At 32.8% G+C, this 20,442-nt stretch overlaps 1 protein-coding gene across 2 annotated transcripts; it reads right to left on the reverse strand.

Moving 5' to 3' along the window:
• Window positions 1-1,043: 1,043 nt before the first annotated feature.
• Window positions 1,044-6,927, reverse strand: LOC145165700 (serine hydroxymethyltransferase 3, chloroplastic-like). Of its 2 annotated transcripts, XM_079084504.1 has the most exons (12): window positions 6,710-6,927; window positions 5,556-5,773; window positions 4,601-4,796; window positions 3,967-4,141; window positions 3,768-3,885; window positions 3,570-3,682; window positions 3,342-3,464; window positions 2,464-2,568; window positions 2,286-2,372; window positions 2,102-2,209; window positions 1,674-1,746; window positions 1,044-1,543 (listed from the first exon to the last, which is right to left on the reverse strand). In XM_079084504.1, the coding sequence occupies exons 2-12, from the start codon at window positions 5,767-5,769 to the stop codon at window positions 1,266-1,268; spliced, it is 1,590 nt and encodes a 529-aa protein (XP_078940630.1). In that variant the 5' UTR covers window positions 5,770-5,773; window positions 6,710-6,927; the 3' UTR covers window positions 1,044-1,265. The 2 variants fall into 2 exon arrangements, with proteins under 2 accessions (XP_078940630.1, XP_078940631.1); XM_079084505.1 differs by lacking the exon at window positions 6,710-6,927 and having other exon boundaries at window positions 4,585-4,796; window positions 5,556-5,691.
• Window positions 6,928-20,442: the final 13,515 nt, after the last annotated feature.

Genomic DNA, 20,442 nt, shown 5'->3' on the forward strand with positions numbered 1-20,442 from the left:
TGTGAGTTATAATATTATAGATAAAGTTAGATTAGTTATGCATGAAATATGATAGTCATTAACTTATTTGATTCAACGTCCAAACAAATGGTATAAACAATCGATGTTTGACCGGTCCAACGGCTGCAAGAAACAAAAACGTATTCTTTTTTACAAATTGTATCATATTAAACCCAAAAACATATTCATTTTAACGAGTTGTAACGTATCAAACCCAACAAGATATTCATTTTAACGAGTTATATTAAACCAAAAAACACGTTTTAACGACTTGTATTTTATGCATGTAAAGTTGGACCGGTCCAACCGTGTCCAAGAACCAGAAAACCCGGACTTGGGCCCGAACCCGGTAAGTTTTATCCGGTCTGGTCTACTGTCCACAATATTCTCTGAGACTGATCCGGTCCAAAAGCCGGTCCGGTCCAAATGCTCACCCCTAATATAAAATGTGATTCTTATTGTATTGGATTTTGAGTATTAAATAATATACATCTTGTTTAAGCAGACATTTTATCTTTTTTTTGACAAATATTACTTTATGGAACATATAAAAATTGTAAAATTTTAATATTATAAAAGGACCAGGTTTATGGGTTGGTATTTGTTGATTCTGTAGATACGGGTATGGATTCGACTATTCAAAACCCCAATGATTATTGGAGTAGAAGGGGTCGTGTTTTTATTATTTTAAAGGGTTTGGGTTAAGGATGATTCGCTCCAAACACGTCCCATTGACAAGTCTACATGAAATACAACCGTCCCTAGGTTAATTCCAAAAGTAACGCTTATTAAAAGATATTAATAATAGTATATAACTAAAGTATACCTTATCCTATTAATTTACAAACTCTTAACCCTGGACAAATAAAGACCGAACCGGCCAGACCATCAGCCCAATTTTGGTAAATTCGGAACTAGACTCTTTTCAAACCCCCGGTAACAAGATCACTTAGAACTCAGAGTTAGACAAAAACTAACAATGACATTCTAACCCAAAATAAACAGGTTTTGGTAAAAGATTTCAATATGTTTAAATAAACAAGTTAGACACAATGTAAGGTTAGTGTCATATTTTTTCAACCTGTCATGACATGATACGTTTACCAGGTCTACTTAGGACCAACCAATACCCACAACATGAGCCTCCTTTTCAGTTACAAAATCTTTTGATAAAAAACATCTCAACATTCTTAAAAAAAACCAACACATCCAACTAGTGACAGCCTTACTCAATTTATGACATTTTTCCTAAAACAAGACAATTTTTACAAACCGGGGATCGGGAATTGAGTTGTGAGTGCCTCAACTCTCTTTCTCAGATCCGAAACTTGACTGGTGAAACCAAAATCCGAAGAAGCTACATACTTGATAAAATCTTGTACTTTTGACCCACTTGTCACAGCCTGTTTTATCTCACGTGTGAGTTGCACCCCTTCGTGAATAAACTCAGCAATATTAACAAATTCCTTTTCCGTGAACCCACGTGTCGTCATAGCGGGCGACCCGATCCGTATGCCACCTGGCACCAGTGCGCTTTTGTCACCTATAACATTTAAATCAAAACAATGTTAGTACTAAGACTCAAGCCCTTGACCATTTCTTTTTCTTTTACACCTCAGGGGTTGTTTTGTAAATAAGATCAAAGTTGGAGGAGGAAATACAAAAAAATATACCAGGTACGGAGTTCTTGTTCAAGGTGATGGAAGCCATGTCTAGAACTTTCTCTACCCTAGCACCATCAAGACCCTGCATTTATTCAATTTGTGTTAGGGTTAGGGTTAAATACAAGAAATAGTTATTTATTTTTATCCTACTTTCTGTTCTTTCTATTACTTTTTCTTTTTTTTTCTTATTAAAAATTCAACATTGTAATCTCGATTTTTTTTAAAGAAATTGGATAAAATTTTCAAAGTAGGATGCTATAATAAGCAATATCTTACATTTTCAATGGTACTTATGAGGAATAGAATTAATCCAGTAAACTATATATGAGTGTGGGTGTTTCTTTTTGACTTGATACAGAAAGGAGTTATCAAAGGAAGTCAGAAACCAAGTTTTTACAAGTTTAGCCTCATTTATTATTTTCAAAGAGAAAACTTACTAATGGCCTGAGATCCACAAGAACCAAGTGGTTATCACTTCCACCAGAAACCAATGTGTAGCCCAACTCCATCAATCTTTTAGCAAGAGCTCGACAATTAGAAACCACCTGCAACCAACACATGTCATGTTATGTTATGTTATGTTATTGAAAAGATTAAATGATAAAATGTAAAGAAAAAGACCTGGTTCTGGTAGGCCTTGAACTCTGGAGACTGAGCATGCTTCAGGCAAACTGCAAGTCCTCCTATTGTATGGTTATGTGGACCACCCTGTTTAAGTTTTTTTTTTAATTATTATTATTATTTTTTTTAAAGATTAATGAGAATGTTGGAAAAAAAAAGGAAACAGAGTGGAACTAACCTGCAAACCTGGGAAAACAGCATTATTGATGGCGGATTCTAATTCGATGCCTAAAACAGGATCTTTCTTGAAGAATATCATGCCGCCTCTTGGCCCTCTCAGAGACTGGAAAGATGATGGAATGGAATAAGCAACTTTTATATCATGTTTTTGTATCACGTGTAACAGCAAAACACAACGTACTTTCAACATTTTATCCACTCAACTATTATCATCATAATCATATCATATAAATATAATACTTGCACTTTTCTGTATTTTGTCCCTGAGGTAACTGGAAAAATGGTTTTGTTAAACGATTAAAAAACACTACAGAAAATAGTTAAGTGGTTAAATCGATAAAATAAGTTGTTTTTTTGGGTATTTTGCACTATATTTAAATATAATGTGTGGCCTATATATACACTATTAAATAGTGATTTATGAATTTTTATTTAGAGAAAAAAAAAAAAAAAAAAAAAACCTTACATTAAAACCCAAGTAAGATTACAATAGATAATATATTTCTAGTTACTTATAGACAATAAAATTGAAACTTAATTGCTTTTTTTAAATGTGTCGTTAAAAATCATAAATAAAAATGGGTTATACTACAATGATGGAATGACAAAAGAACACCCCATGAGTAAAAAATGAAAACCAAGAAAATGGAAGAATGGTCCATTCCATTCCACCAAACAACACAAACAGGTATGGGATGAACCATTCCATTCCTTCCCTGATTCTATCACTACTAAACACTATCCTAGGACAATAGTAGTCTGCTATATTATTGTTCAACAATAAGAAGAAATAAATTACCATTTTATCACTAAAAAGTAAAACTAGGAATTTTTTTTATCAACTGAGTCAGAAGCAAAAATATAATTATTACCTACCTTGTGTGTTGTGGTAGTGACAATATCACAATAATCAAAAGGATTCCCAACCACAGAAGCAGCAACAAGTCCACTAATATGAGCCATATCCATCATCAGAAAAGCACCAACACCATCTGCAATCTTTTCAAGTGCAACAATCATACATGTCATTATTATATAAGAAAGAAAGAAAAAAAAAAGTCAATACTCAATATTTTGGTCAACAACATTCAAAAAGGGTTATACCTTTCTCATACGAGGATAGTCAAAATCTCGGGGATAAGCACTAGCACCAGCAATTATAAGTTTTGGTCTAAATAAGGTAGCAGTTTTCTCAAGCATCTCATAATCAACCAGGCCTATCATATGGAAAATAATTACATTAATATAAAAATATTACAAGATGTAAATGTATTTTGTTGGAAAAGAAAAAAGAAAGAACACCTGTAGATTCATCAAGACGATAAGGCATAGATTCAAAATATATGGATGTTCCTGAAACCCGTCTTTTTGGTGTCATGAATCCATGAGACAAGTGTCCTCCATGAGGCAAGTCCAGCCCCTGAGTTTTAAAAAATTAATTAAAACCAATATCCAGCTCAACATAATATTAATAAAAAAAAAAAAAAAATACACAGCGCACCATTATACGGTCATGAGGCTTCAGAATGGCTGTATAGACCTCAAAATTAGCAGGGGAACCAGATAATGGTTGAACATTTACACCCCATTTTTGTTCATCCAAGTGAAATGCTGCTAATGCCCTCTTTTGGCAAAGACTTTCTAGCTCATCAATGTGCTCGTTTCCACCATAGTATCTGCAAATAATTGTATATTATAAACAATTAAAGATTAGATTAAAAAGGAGTTGACCACCTTTTCAACATTTATCACCTATTTTGCAAAATTGGTTTTTCTCACATCATATTTCCCGGGTTTTTTGGAATGGGGAAAACAGTTGAAGAGACATCTTTTTTAATGTAAAGTGTCCATAAGCATCTAGCAAGATATCCATTAAGTTTGCAATGAATACCTGCCATCATTAAATATTTTAAAAAAATTAAGTTCCCAATGTTTCTTTAATCACAAAAACTTACATAAAACCTTTTTTTCTCAACTCCTCCATTTATCACAAAAAATATTAAAAAACAAAATCACAAAAACACGATGTCAAAAAAAGCAATTTTGCAGAATAGGTGGCCATTTTGCAATAAATGTTAAATATGTGGTCACTTGGTTCTTAAAAAAAGTTATGAATTACCCATTTTTATATTGACCTTTTTCCAGGAAGTCCTTCAGAATATTTGTTTGTAAGGCAAGAGCCAACTGCTTCCATAACAGCTCTGGATGTGAAGTTTTCTGATGCAATAAGCTCCAAGCTTCTAAACTGACGTTGCTTTTCATTGTATATTATTGCACTAACTTCAGGGTCAACATTACTCAGTTCATGGTCAACAAACCCATTTCCATCACCTATACAAGTCAAATTTCATTCATCTTCATTCCATTATAAACAGATATATTCCATCAACATTAAAATCATTGAAAATGGAGAAATTTGAGTCAGTTACATTTTTGGTCCCTGAGTTTAACCGCTCTTTGTAACTTTGATCCCATAAAATATCTCTTGCAATTTTGGTCTGTATTTGAGATTTTTGTAACTTTTGGTCCTTGTTATACCATTTTCAGGTTTTTTTATAAATACTTGTTATTTAACTATTAAACAATTATGTTGTTAGATTAGGCTTCTTCACACCAGTAGAATAATTCAAATGAGGACAAAAATGGTTAGAATACTACAGCTAAACTCAGGGACCAAAATTTTAATTTACTAATAAATTACTTTTTGGTCCCTGGGTTTAGCTTATCTTTGCAATTTGGTCACCTCTTGTAATTTTGGTTCTTATTTGTAATGTTTTGGTCACTGTTCCAAGTAAGACGAAAATTGCAAAAAATCAGCTAAACTCGGGGGACAAAAATGTAATTTACTCAATGTCTGCTGATCTAGATATTCTTGCAAGCACTTCTACCAACTTTGTTAAAGAGCTTCCTTCGATATCCTCAAATATTTACTTTTATATATTCTGATTTATAATCTATTATAGTTAAGTTATTAATTTGTTTGGACTCTTAAATAAATATCACTATAGATCTCTTCTTTAGGTGTCTGTCTTATCATCATAACATGTCTGTCAACAACTAAAAAAGGTGCAACAATTTATGACTAGTTACCTCCTTCAACAACTGTGATTGGGACAGAAGTAGTGGATGGCTTTCCAGTAACCAAGCTAGCTTCAATTTTAGATGATTTACATGGCTTGAGTGATCCAAGATTCAGCTGATGTGGAAACTTAGTGAAACCAGGTCTTTTTGGGAGGAATGTTGATTCCTTAATCCATACAGGCTGTTGAAGGGAACCCATGATAGCTCCAGAGCAGGTATGCATACCGCTTAACATACAATGAATCACAATAGAAAACAGCATTAAAAAGAGTTACTCTTTTCAAAGATTCATATGCATGGTTTAAGTGTATGTAAAATAAATAATCAAAATACTAATCACCTAAGCATTACAAGTTTACAACTTGTTTGATCTTATGAAACAAACGCAGAAGGGTAAGGGGTGTTTGAAATTTTGATTGTTATAGTTTGGACAAAAGTAATTATTTTGGGTTAAAATAATCAGATACGGATATATATGTTTGTCAGTATGTGCCTATATTAACCTTTATTAAGTGATTATTTAATTTGATTCTTCAACTCTGTAGCAATCACTATCAAAAAGCAACATCCATAGTACAAACGCCTCTAAAACCATGGCATACATTTTCATGCATTGCAACATCCCATGTATCAACATTTCTTACGAGCCCTAATCTAACTCCACTTTCACCACAACCATTATCCAATTTTCAACAGCAAAAACACTGTCAAGTAAGCTTCGAATCCGCAATTAAGATTAGGCATGAACAAAGTCTCCAAGTACAAGCTTTAAAAATACGCAAAAGCTACAACAACAAACAGAAACTCAAAATCTAATACTAACAAATAATTTCCACACACTCCACAGAATCTCGATTGTAGATAAGGAAGTATACAAACGATTCCAACCAAAACCTAACAAACAGAGGCATAATTGTGAACACAAACAACACTGGTGCATGCTGTCGGCGCAAACTAACAAAGAAAGGAAACATATTTACAGAAACTAAGAAACTACAGACACCAAAGCGCAAAGCTACCTTAAAAACCAATTCAGAAAACAGTGTTCGTTTAACGCATATATATATATATATATATATATATATATATATATATATATATATATATATATATGCATGTGAGTACCAAATGAGCGAACGACAACAGATTGAGTAGAAAAATACCTGCGCTTGTATATTTATATGTTATCGAACCGCTTATCGGCGATTGATGGTGTCGCCGATTGCTGGTGGGAACGTGATTATCGGCGATTGATAGAGAGACGAGTGCTGTGTGCTGTGTGCGAGAGACGAGAGCGAGACAAATTTCTGTGTGCGGGAGGAGTGTGAGAGCGAGACAGATTATGTTTGTGAAGTGTGAGTTTGTGATGTCGGCGAAGATAGAGATTACACCTAGTCATAAAACAAAAAAAAAAAAACCCTAGTGTATTTTAATTTTGTAAATAATTTTTATGTTTTGAATATATATATATATATATATATATATATATATATATATATATATATATATATATATATATATATAAAAGTTCAATTGAGAAAATAAAAAAGGTTGACAATTGAGGAATCATTCTCAGTCACTCATTTATTTTTGCCGCAAAAGCCTCTGTTGTACCAGCGGAAATGGATAAGGAATACACATGTGTTTCCAACAAAACATGTTTCATTAAACTATGCTAATCATTACCTTAATATATACAAAAACATAGTTTTTTTTCGTTTTTTTAATTTTTAAGAAGCTTATTATATCGAAAAATGATTTTAAATATACCAAAATTCATGATTTTTTATTCTCTACAAATAGACATCTATATTGATATACTTTTAAGATAAAATAAAAAATTTATTTTTTTTATATTTTCAATTATCGTTATTCATAAGTGAATAAAAATGCATCAGATTTTTGCTACATTACATTCGTTATTCACTTATAAATAAAAATATATAATTAATTTTTTTTACAGTTTAACTATCATTTATACTACTTATTCATATATGAATAACAAATTAACTGTAACAAAAATCTGATAAATGTTTTATTCATATATGAATATAAAATATGACGACAACTAATACACGTTTTATTCATATATAAATATAATATATGATGAAAGATGATGTAAAAAATATATTTTAAGTAAGAAAACTTTATTGCGTGTCATATTCGTATATAAACGATACTTAAACTATAAAAAAAAGTTACGCATACGTTTTATTCATAAGTGAATAACGAATGTACTGTAATAAAAATCTGATAGATTTTTATTCACTTATGAATAACGAGAACTAAAACTCTAAAAAAAAATTATTTTATCTTAAAACTATATCAATATTGATGTCTATTTATAGAGAATAAAAAATTATGAATTTTGATATATTTAAAATAATTTTTCGATAATAATGGCTTTCTCAAAATAAAAAAAACGAAAAAAAAATATGTTTTTGTGTATATTAAGGTAATGATTAGCATAGTTTAAGGAAACATGTTTGGTTGGAAAACACATGTTTATCCGTTATCCATTTCTGACGGTACGCCTAAGTGTTTTGCGGCAAAATAAATGTGTTGCTGAGAATGATTCCCCCATTCTCAACCTTTTTTTTCTCAATTGAACCCTCATCTATATATATATATATATATATATATATATATATATATATATATATATATATATATATATATATATATATATGAAAAGTGAATATACCCTAGAGGGTATATAAGATTAGGTACCCAAAAATTAAAATTGTGTCGTTTTTGGTTAGTGATTGTGTGGTTTCTACTACAATACTTCCTAAAAACACTTTGAGAACTACTGTGTCCATCCTAAAAACACCAAGGTTCTATCATTTCTTGATTTTTGCTGATTCGCCATCGATTAACCCTTATACAGCATGTTCTGGTTTCATGATTTTTGATGATTTCTCGAGTGTTGTGAATCCTTGGATCAATGTTGAGCTCTACTGATTGCGTGTATACATCAGTCCTACTTAGAATGGAGGTTATGTGTTTTTATCATCCTTTCTTTCTTATTTTTTTTGGTTAATCAGGTGAGAAGTTGAGGCGTTTCTTTGATTTCATCTTCTTCAATTTATTCTTGGTGTGCATCAGGTAAAATTAAATTAGATTGATTCTAATTTTTATTTAAATTTAATTAGTGGTTTGTAAACGATACCATGTTCATTCTATGGAAATTCCTTTTGTATTTTCTTTTCAGATATAATGCTTCATATAATGTACACCAGGCATGAATATACCATATGTGACTAATATTTTTTTTATCACCAACACCATGTATTTACAATAACTGGGTCGATTTTTCCATTATTGGTTAAGAAAAAAAAAAGAAATAGTCAAGGACTTGCGGAATGAAAACCCATTCAATGAAATTATATGTTAATTCTATATGATATTATGAAACTTTCTAAGCATTATACTTGGCTTTTTTGTTTTATCTAAAACATGCATGGTGCACTAAATCATATTAATTCCTCCATTACTGCATAACCAGAACAAAAGGAATTGAAAACATGTAACAAAAACATGAGTTTAGTATTGTCAAGTAAAATGTTGGATCCGGTAGCTCACGAGTCAACTACATAATTAAGAAAAAACATACCTCCAGACGATGGGAACCAGAAATCGTGATGAGAAATCGTCAACAAATGGAGAAGTAATTGGCATTAAATCGAGAATGAAGATCCAAAACTGATAATATTGTGCGATGGGAGAGGATGATTAACCCAACAAGGGTAAAAGTGTAAATCTTTACCCTTGTAGATCACTGGAAGTTGGCTACTAACATTGACACTTCTGTGAACAAAACACTAAGGTGATGTTTGTTTTTTTGAAGTAAAATTCATAAAGTCTGCGGACCACCTTTGCAGCCCTCTGCAGTAGAAGAGGTGGACCAAACGGCTGCAGACTGTAATAAGAAGCGTGTTTGTTTTTTTAACATTTGCATACTGCTGCAGATATTAAAAAATTAAAATAAACTGATTTTATAATCCGAATATAGTTTTTTAATACCAAAAATTTAATAATGTATGACATTTCGGCAATAATTTATGATATTTCAGCAAAAAATAATGATATTTTAACAAAAAATAAAGATATTTTAGCATAAAATAATGATATTTCATCAACAAATTATTATTATTCAATATAAAAAAAAGAAAAAAAATTTCAACAAGAATAAACAAAAAAAAAACAAAAAAAAATGTGAAATAAGATTTCAATAATATATAATCAATATTTTATCAAGAAAAAAAGAAGAAGAAGAGGTTGGAAGAGGTAGGAAGAGGCAAAACAAGTGCTGCGCCAAGAAGAGCACGCGCAGAGGTTTTTTAATCCGAAGACTTCTGAAAAACAAACAACTGCGAGATGAAAAGTGTTGTGCGTGTGCTGCGTCGCGCAGCAATAAGAGGTTTGAAGAGGTTTTTTCCAAAAAACAAACAACACCTAAGTCATTTAAACAAACACCTGGTGTACATTACCAGCAACATTATATCTGAAAAGAATAATACATATAAATTACCATAGAATTAACCTGGTATCGTTCACAAACCTCAATCTAACGAAATTAGTATAAATCTAATTTAATTTTACCTAAGGCAAACCAAGAACAAATTTAAGAAGATGAAATCCAAAAAACCTCATCTTCTCACCTGATTAACCAGAAAAAAAAAAGAAATAAAGGGTGAAATAAACACATACCTCGATTCTAAATAGGATTCAAAAATCAGGGCATACACGCAATCATGGAAGCATTCGTTTTGATCAGTAAAACTATAACGGAAGAACTGAAGCGAAAATCACTAACCGCAACCTGCTGTAAATCAATGGTGAATCAACAAAAATCAAGAATCGATGGAACCTTAGTGTTTTTAGGAAGGATTCAGTAGTTCTCATGAATAAAGTATTCGCGTATCAATTTCAAACGAAGTCAATAACCAAACGACACAGTTTAAGTATCGGGTACCTAATCTAATATACCATTAAGGGTATATTCACTTTTCCCTATATATATATATATATATATATATATATATATATATATATATATATATATATATATATATATATATATAAGACCAGGTACCCGTCGGTTTCGGTTCCGGATACCCTGTATAAGAACTGAAATCAGCGGTTACCCAACGGATAACGGTTCCAAAATAATGAGAAGCGGAACCGGAACCGCTGAAGGCGGTTCCTAGATTTTAGGAACTAGAATCAACGGTTTGGGGACGGTTTCGGTTCCAGAAACGGTTACCCTATTTCGGTGTTCATCTCTACTAGTGTTTTCTCAGGACTTAGGAGCGTTTAGTTATGGGAAACTCGTGTGATGTAAGGGAATTGAATTCAATTCTGGTCAATTTATGTGTTTGGTTGTTCAATAGTAGGGAGTTGTATCTTATTCTATATTTATTTTTGTTTAAAATTAATAAATTATGATGTATGTTGTGTTATATAAAAATAAGACTTCATTGTATGTATCATTTTAATCTATTCTCAAGCAAATAGTTTAGAGCAATTATGACTATACTTTTTGTCAAAGAGTTTTCATGTTTGCTTGTAAAATAATAGGGAGTTATATCTTGTTCTATGTTTATTTTCGTTCAAAATTATTAAATTATGATGTTGTGTTGTGTTATATAAAAATAAGTCTTCATTGTCTGTATCATTTACATTTTAATTTATTCTCAAGCAAATAGTTTAGAGAAATTATGACTATACTTTTTGTCAAAGAATGTAACATCCTAAATGCGAAATATTAACTTTTAGGGGGTGTTTGGGATGAGTTTTAAAAGAGCATATTAACTTTTTGTTTTTAAAAATGTTTTTACTAGGGGCGAGTGCGGTCCAAGAAATGAAACGGATATGATCGGATTGAAACCAAAATTAGGATATTGTCCAAACGAAAATTGAGTCGAATGTATATATGGTACCAGTCAGTTTGATTTCTTGCTGCCAAAGCCAAACTAGGACCGAATGATAAATATATGTATATATATTAAATCTATAGTAGGCATATGGACACGAGAAACTAAACCAACCAGAAACAAATCGAGAGACCGGGAATTGTTTGGACCGAAACCGAATTCCAAAAAATTATAAAACCCAATACCAAACTGAAAATTCTATTCGGTGTTGGGTCGGTTCGGTTCTAGTCGGTTTTCAATTCGGTTCAGTTTTTCATGCTTATATTATCATACCTATTTTTTACCACTACTGATAGAGTTTTTGAAAAGTTATTTTTATGTGGCTTTTTAAAAATTGTTTATAGTTTGTTGAGATAAAAAGACAATGATATCATCATTATAACCTAAACATTTTATTAATTATATAGTTTTGCTTCATTGTTTGAACTATGCTCTAGAAGCGCATAAACTAGTAAACATTTTTTCTAACTCGAAATATCCCTTTAATAGATAATTGACAAGTATTAATTTTGATACATTAATTTTTTTTTTTCTAATACTATTTTACATGGGAAAATATATTATTAAAAACTATTTTGGTTTACCATGATCAACTTTTTCCATACCGAAAGTGGTAAAAACGATTTTGTGAAAAATGAATTATTACAATGTTAATTTATATATTTTCAAAAATATTCAGAAAAGTTTTTTCAACGAAAAATTAATAAATGAGATCATTAGTTACATTCAAAAACCTGTGAAATCTTTTGACAACAAACTCATATAATTTGTTTAGCTCAAAACACAAACATCTCACCAGCCAAGTACACCCTCGTGTAATTTTGAGGAATAATTCAAATTATTAATAAACAACTATATATTTGTTTTAATGCTTCCTTTAATTTAAATAAAACTATAAATAAATATAGATAACATTATGTATAAACAAATAGATTTTAAATGAAGAGAAACCCATACAAGCTTGTACTGGTTGTGCCATTTGGACCAAAAACAATAATTCATAGTTCATTTCCATAAGGATTAAACGTTAAAAAAAAATTGATTTCTTTTGTATGATTCATAGAAAACGAATACTAGAATCATATACAAAAACAATGTGATCATCAACATAAAACAATCATCTCAAATATTAAAAAGAATTAGGAAACCATAGACACAATATGTAATATTTAAGTTTCACAACAAGTAAAAAGATGGTGTAGCATGGAAGATGTAATAATGCAATGATCAAATACTTACATAATATTTTTCAAGGCTATGTTAGAATGACCTAAAAAATTTATACAGTTATAGCATTATACTTTGAATTTTATTTATTAGGACACTATAGTCTGAAAAATGCACCCAATTATAGTAATGAAAGTTGTTTTATATTTGCATGACATCGTTATAATTAGGTAGAATTTTTGAAGTACAATTTTTTTAATTGGAGAAAATGTAAGTAGAATGATGTATAAAAAAATCAAGGGAAGTACGTTGCTACTTCTTGCATTTAATGATGGTTGCACAATCATATATAATATGTTGGTTATTTATGAAAGGGCTAAATGCAAGAAATAACAACACACTTTCATTGATTTTGTTATAATAGCATCCTACTTTCATTTCTTTCTATTTCATAATTGTACTTTTGGATTTTTTTTTCTTATTATGACATTATAGTTTTAAAAATCTTCTCAATTATAGCAGTAAAAATTGTTTTGTATTGGCATGACATTGCTATAACTGAGTAGAATGTTCAAAGTACAGTGTTGTATTAGGAAGAAATGAATAGATGATGGTATAATAAACAAATCAATGAAAACATGTTACTTCTTGCATTTAATGATAGTTTTTACAACCATATTTGATATATATGTCGTTTATGAAGGGTTAAATGCAAGAAATAGCAATGTACTTTCATTGATTTATTTATTACAACATTTTACTTTCATTTATTTCTATTACAACATTTGGTTCAAAAAAATCAACCTAATTATATCAATGTCATGATTGTCATCCAAATAAAAAGCAATTTTCACTGTTATAATCGGGTAGACTTGTCAGAGGATAATACCCTAATAACAAAAAAAAAGTTGAAAGTACAATGTTATATTAGATGTTTGAGGATAGATACCACAATGGAGCATACTCCACTTATAAGTCAAGAAATGGGTATGACCACCTGATGTAACGCCCGCAGATTCGGGCCAGTCAATTTAGAGACAATAGGCGTCAAAAAATGACTTTTTGATAGAAGATTATTTAGAAGGAATAAACTTAACTAAGTTATAGTATATGTCACAAGGGTTTCGTACATATAACTAACGTCGAAAGCCGAGTTATAACGAAGAAGTTATGACCTGTCGAAATTTTACGGCTAAACCGGCACAGCACCGCATAACGTAAAAAGTGAATTTTTGATAAATTGATTTTTAGCCTTAGTGATCTAAATAAAAGTCGTAGTATACGTTAAACCGAGAATGTGCATAAAAAGAACGTCCAAATCTGACTTCGTATGAGGAAGTTATGATTTTTCTAAGATTTAGCATAGCAGTACACAACCCGGAAATCGAATTTTAGATCGATCGATTTTTGGCCGACACAACCTAAATGAGAATTGAATATCTCATTAATAGGAGCTCAACGATAAAAAATACAGTCGAAAACGGAGTTCGTATGTAGAAGTTATGAATTTTACACGGTCGTTAAACAGTGTAATCTTCTCATACTGTTCAATTTAAAATTGGTCGAGAATTAGCCGATGGAATCAAAAGGGTAGTTGTAGATCTTGCCAATACCTACGCATGGATATAAAGAACGTCGAAAACGGAGTTGGTATGCAAATGTTACGGAATTTAGAAGTCGGAAGGGTGTTGTTGCAAAGGGGGTGACGTGACACGATCTGAACCCTTGCTTTCTCCCCACACCTTGCCACCAGATGGTGACATGTGGCACACCAACTTGATGATTTGGAGGCTCATAACTCACCGAGTTGAGCCATTTTTCAGCTTATAAATACCATTTGAGGCTCACTCATTTTCCTCACACCTCAACCCTTCTCTCTCTCTCTCTCTAACTTCTCTCTAAACCTCTCCCAAAGCCCTAGTAACTTATAATTACTAGAGGCGAGTCCCGGAGCGCTAGAAGGCTCCGAGAAGAAGTGCTTTTGGCTCGAAAGTTCTGCCCCTGCAAAGCTCGGTTCCTAGCCAAACCTCCGGGTAAGTGAGTTATGCTTACCCTACTTTAAGTATAGCTTATGTTTAAATTTATTATCGTTATTATGAACTTATAAACTATATATATACATATATATATATATATATATATATATATATATATATATATATATATATATTATAAAATATAGTATATAAAGTGTTGTTATAATATCTTTTAACTACTCGCGGTACAGGGAATCTGGTTTGAAGGGTCGGATAGGGTTGTTGGATTTCAGAAGTGTTATAATGCTGAAATGGTCCTGCCCTCCGGTGTTTCATGTCTGGCCCCTGTCTGTACATAGTGGTTGAAAAGTATTGTTTAACACTTATGAAACAATATCGCTCATAAATAGTCGCAATAAATATTAGACTAAAATCTAGCGTTATTGATACTAGGTTTTGTCAAAGGAAAATAGAATCGTTAGAAGCGAAGCGCTGCCAGAGTTTGGAATCATCACTTTAACAAGTGAGTGTATAGTTACTTTCAACTAAAACATAGATATGAAGTATTTAATATAAATTACGTGCTATGTGTGCATATTATATGTGTTCTTGATATCTATGTTGGATGAACGATTTATACATGTTTTAAATGATTTAAAATGTATATGTATGAATATGTTGAGTAGAACATGGGTAGATGAAATAGTTGATGTGTGATGAAATAAAATGATGAGAGGCCTCGATGTTTACGATGATCCAGTCATCTAGCGGAGTATAGATGACGACCACGGACTATTCTAGACGGTCCAGTGGAACGTTAGCAGGATCGCAACATGTAGGTGTTTTTGAACTACGTGTTCACCAGATGTACTCTAAATATCCTGGCAGCTGCGCCTAATGGATAATATTGGCAGTTGTGCCTAACTTTTGAACTACGTGTTCATCGGATGTATTCTAAAAACCATGACAACTATGGACTTAGTGCCTCATGAAAGAACTTTGACAGTTGTGCCTAACATCGGTAGCTATGGACTTAGTACCTGTTATATAAACACTGGCAGCGATGGACTTCGTGCCTATTCCTTAGGGTAATCCTTAGGAATGAATGAATGAAGGATAGCTGATTCTTTGGGTAGATCCTTAAGAATAAAGAAGATAATGGGGATGGGTAATTGGGTTGATTATTTGATTATTAAACTTAATAATGAAATTATTGTGGGTTGAAAACCCTATGTACTCACCAGGTTTCCCAACCTGACCTACTCAGTTTACTTGTATCACAGGTCTCGATACGAAGCTACATTACACTGAGAGATTAAAGGAGATATAAATCACTAGTGTAAATGAATGTAAGATCTGTTTATGCTTATGTTTCTGTATTGACGATGACATCCCAAAGTTTTAATATAAACAAAATACATTTATTCGGAGATGCTTTGATAATATATTTATCATGTTTTCTGGGAACAAATTCCGCAATATTATTCTTTAAAATGAATACTTTGATTTTCAAATAAGCATAATTAAAATTTTTAAAATGCCCGTGAATTTGGGGATGTCACGCCTGAAAAGAAAGATATCATAACTAAATTAAATCAATAAAGGTTTACGTTTGAAATATAAATAAAGTTAAGGTTAAGAAAAAAATACCAAGTTGCAACAAAAGCATGAAGAATCCACTCAAAAAGCATGTATAAACTAGTCAGTAACAGAAAGTATGAAATTCGAAACCAAGGGAAGTCCTGACAGATGTTTTTTTTTTTTACATTTTACTAGTTTATATGTAACATCCCGATGTTCAAGTACTTTTAAATTCACCCCTACAATTCTATTTTATGTCATTTTGGTCCCTAAGTCCAAGAAGTTATGCTTTGAAGCCCTAGTGGCAATTTCGTAATTATGGCAGGAGGAGTACGTCATGCGTACATGTGTGTACGTTGAGCGTACTAGTGTGCGCCCTAGTACATTGGGCGTACATTTGTATACGCGGGGTTACTAGCTTTAAGCAACATTATGTCTCATTTCTCCTCGCCTTTTCAGCCTCCACACCCTTTGAGACATTTTTTCAAACCCTAGCCCCCTTAGTGTGTGTTTTGAGCTCAAGAGTGTGTTTTTGGTGTGTTGAAGGAGGAAGAAGTTGCATATAGGAGCCTTGAAGTAGAAGCAAGCTTTTGGATCTGGGATCTTGGCCTTTTTTAGAAGCTCCAGAAGGTATCGGTTAGAGAGTTGAGATTTGGAGTCGGGCCTCATCAGTTATGTTCAGTTTGCGAGGTGAGTTTTCCTCACTGTATTTACGGGTCAAAGGCACCAAGTCCGGCCCATTGGTTTGATAACCTGATATTCATTGATATGCTGAGTATGGAATAGATATGAATGCTAGTTTTGATATGCTAGTCTGGTAGATCGGTAGGACTACCTGTGATACTGTCTATATGATTATTTGTATATGTTAGCATCTGTTATATGTCGACATATTGTGTGGGTTGGGTTGAGGTTGTACTGCTCTGTGCGGTAGCCAACAAACCCTGGAGCAATCCAAATATGAGCTGAGGGTCGGGTAGGGCATGACAGACTCATACTTAGGGCTCATGAGCATTCCAGATACGAGCTGAGGGTTGGGTAAGGCATGCCAGACTTGTACTGAGGGCTTGGTGGTATTCAATCCAAGGATTGACCTAGTCGAGGAGCAAGCCAGACATAAGTTGTGGGCCCCGAGGGAAAACCAGACTTATGTTGTGGGCTCAGGGGTAATCCAGTCTTTTAGCTATGGACCATTGCATGTTGTTATTATATATGTGTTATTTGTTTTTGTGTTGGTACTTTGGGGGAACTCACTAAGCTTTGGGCTTACAGTTTAGGGTTATGTTTTTCAGGTACCTCAGATGATCGCGGGAAGGCGAAGGTGTGATCGTGCACCTCCTCGTGTTTTGATTTATGATTTTGGGAAAACTCTGATATTAAACATGTTTTGAAAACTATTTTGTAAACAATGATGATTGTGGATTGGTTTTAAAAGTTTAAATTTTTCATGATTTTTATGGGTGTTACAAGTTGGTATCAGAGCCTTGGTTTGAGTGAATTGGATGAACACTCATGTGAATCCAGTCTCAAACTAAGGAAACAGATTTTAAAAATGATTTTCAAAATGTTTTCAAAATAATCACGGAGGATGCGACGTGTACGGTCAGTCGGAGCCAGTAAGTTGACCCCAAATTACCACACTGTTATTTGATATTGTGATATGTTAGAATAACATGATAGTGAAAGGATAAGGATCTTCAGGAATTTGCATGATAGAATTGCCTAATTATATGATGCATGATGGATTAGGATTCTTTCTTATATGAAATTGACATCATTACTATAGTTGTTTAGTGTATACATCATAGTTTAACTAAGATTTTATAGCCTGAGAATGTTTGGTTTGGCCTTGTTTCCTGTTCATGTCTGATTAAGGGCTTAGCTTAGGATCAAATATTCGACTGTCTATAGGGTCCAGTGTTATGTATGATTAGCATACACGAGTGTTACAGGGTTGGTGGAAGTTTCATGGATGAGTTGTGTGGGATTAGCCGACCAGTCTCGTGATGTTTAGCTTTCCTCTAGGGAGTGGGGATTGATTGTATGAGTATGCTAGTGTGTATTGTTAGGGTTGTTGTGATGATCCTCTGAGACAAATACAAGTAGGTGTGGAAGGTAGTATGGGCCCGTACTACTGAAAGCATAGGAACCGTACGCGTAACAGGGAAGTCAGAATCCCTAGGGCTTTGTTGGGAGTTGGTTCCCTATTGATATGTGTTTTATCTGATATCTCCCTGATTTATTTTCAGTATGGTGGTGACGAGACATTTCGAGACAAGATCTAGGTCAGAATCAGGAGCTGACAGCCAGGATGGGCCAGCTGTGACTGAGGACCGTATCAAAGAGATTATCCATGAAGAGGTTGTGACTATTGTATGGGGACAGTTACCAGAGCTTTTTTGGGTCTATCAAGACCACGATGATAGATTTCTTTGATGACAGATACGCAACCATTGTTGAGACTGCTGTTGTTGCAGCCTCTGTAACCGTTGCAGTTGCAGGGGTTGGTACGAGTCATGTTTTTCAGTATCGGGACTTCGACGATACGAAGCCCCCGAATTTCAATGGAGTTCAGGACTCGATTATAACCATGAGGTGGTTATCTGATGTTGAGGGATGCTTTTTCACCTGCTATTGCCCAGTTGACCAGAAGGTCAGGTGCGCTCTGAACCTTCTGAGGTCCGGAGCGAAGGATTTGTGGAGACTTGCTGCTAGTTCATTTTCTACTGAGCAGAGAGCTGTTGTGTCTTGGGAGCAGTTCTCGGAGATGTTCCGCTCTAAATCTGATCTAAGAGAAAGAATGAAGCTTAAGTAGAGTGAGCTAAATCTGATCGTGAGAGATGGACTTCGATCACATAGTTCGATGATCAAAATTTGGAGCTGCTACTTAGTAGTTAGGATAATTTAATAGATTTCTATTACTCTTAGGAGATGTCTAGAAACATAGTTTTTCATTTTATGTGTTGTAAGGACAAGTTCCAATTTCCCGTTTATTTTTTAATAAAAGTGAAATGTTGGTTTATCTGGTTGCCTCATTTTATATATTTCCTTGCAATGAAATTTATGAAAGTTTTAGTTACATGTCTATTATTAGCAATATTAATTATGGATATGATTCTTATGATATCGTTTGTGGTATTGTCATATTTGACCAAGTAAAAAGAAATCTCATCACCAACTGAACAGATACTCGGTGTTGTACAAGTCGTATTGTATAGTATATGAGAATCTTGTTCATTGGAAAATTATGACTAATTCATTGACCACATGTTTATGTGAGTCAAATGAATGAATAATGGATCTAGTACATGTTGATATGGACTATTCATATCCACCACAAAGGACGATAACTTTATTCATCATGATTGACTAATGTTTCAGTACATATGGTTGTGTTTATAAGATTAAGCATAATTCTAATACTTTGAAAAGATTCAAAGAGCAGCAGAACGAATAAGAAGAATCTATCAGGCAGAAAGATAAAAGTTTACCCAATCTGAAAGGAAATGAGAGTACTTTAGTATCATGTTTTATGATCATCTTAGTAATTGTGAAATTGTATCACAATTGACTCCTCCAAGAACATCTTAGTACAATTGTATGACTAAGAAGAAGAATCAAACATTGTTAGAAATGGTTTGATCATAGATGAGTCATACTTTGTTCCAATCAAGTTTTAGAGTCATACTCTAGTAACTACAAATCGTATCTTGAAACTCAATTCTAACTAATTGAAAACACCTTGAAATATGTGGAGTAATGATGTTTTCTTACTCTAGCACATATAGAATTGGAGTTGTGATGTTTTCATTAATAGAGAAACAAAAGATAAACCGAGACCTATTCTATGAAGTGTTTTCTTGTCGAGAATCCACACGAACTTTTGAATATTTGTTTTAGCTCATCAAGGAATGTTCCTTGAGAGAAAAAAAACTCATATGTCAAGAAATCAGTAGGAGTCGTATTGATCTTGAGAGTTTCAAGAGTCAAACGACAATATACCTTTTAGTTATCACTAGCACGCGACATGAAGTTGATAACCTATCGTGTTTGGTTGACACATTCTTATTTCTGTGCACCTTCCAGTTGAGTTGGAAATGCTTATGATTTCTATGTTTTTTTCATTTAATTGCAAAAGCAAATCGCGTTGGTCAGTGAAAGTACACAGATCAGTATGGGTGAGCTGCTTAACAACACGAAAGCACTGGTAGGCCCTTGTGCTACCAGATGACA

Source organism: Lactuca virosa, chromosome 3, assembly GCF_052849685.1.
Source record: "Lactuca virosa cultivar CGN04683 chromosome 3, Lactuca_virosa_CGN04683_v6, whole genome shotgun sequence".
NCBI classification, from domain to species: domain Eukaryota; kingdom Viridiplantae; phylum Streptophyta; class Magnoliopsida; order Asterales; family Asteraceae; genus Lactuca; species Lactuca virosa.

What these genes read in the sequence shown, in the direction of transcription:
- LOC145165700 (XM_079084504.1), bottom strand. Translation starts at nt 5,769, where the DNA reads ATGCATACCTGCTCTGGAGCTATCATGGGTTCCCTTCAACAGCCTGTA. An exon ending in GAAGGACTTCCTGGAAAAAG is followed by an intron (nt 4,142 to 4,600) that starts GTCAATATAAAA and finishes AATTATTTGCAG; the next exon opens with ATACTATGGTGGAAACGAGC. An exon ending in ACTATCCTCGTATGAGAAAG is followed by an intron (nt 3,465 to 3,569) that starts GTATAACCCTTT and finishes GCACTTGAAAAG; the next exon opens with ATTGCAGATGGTGTTGGTGC.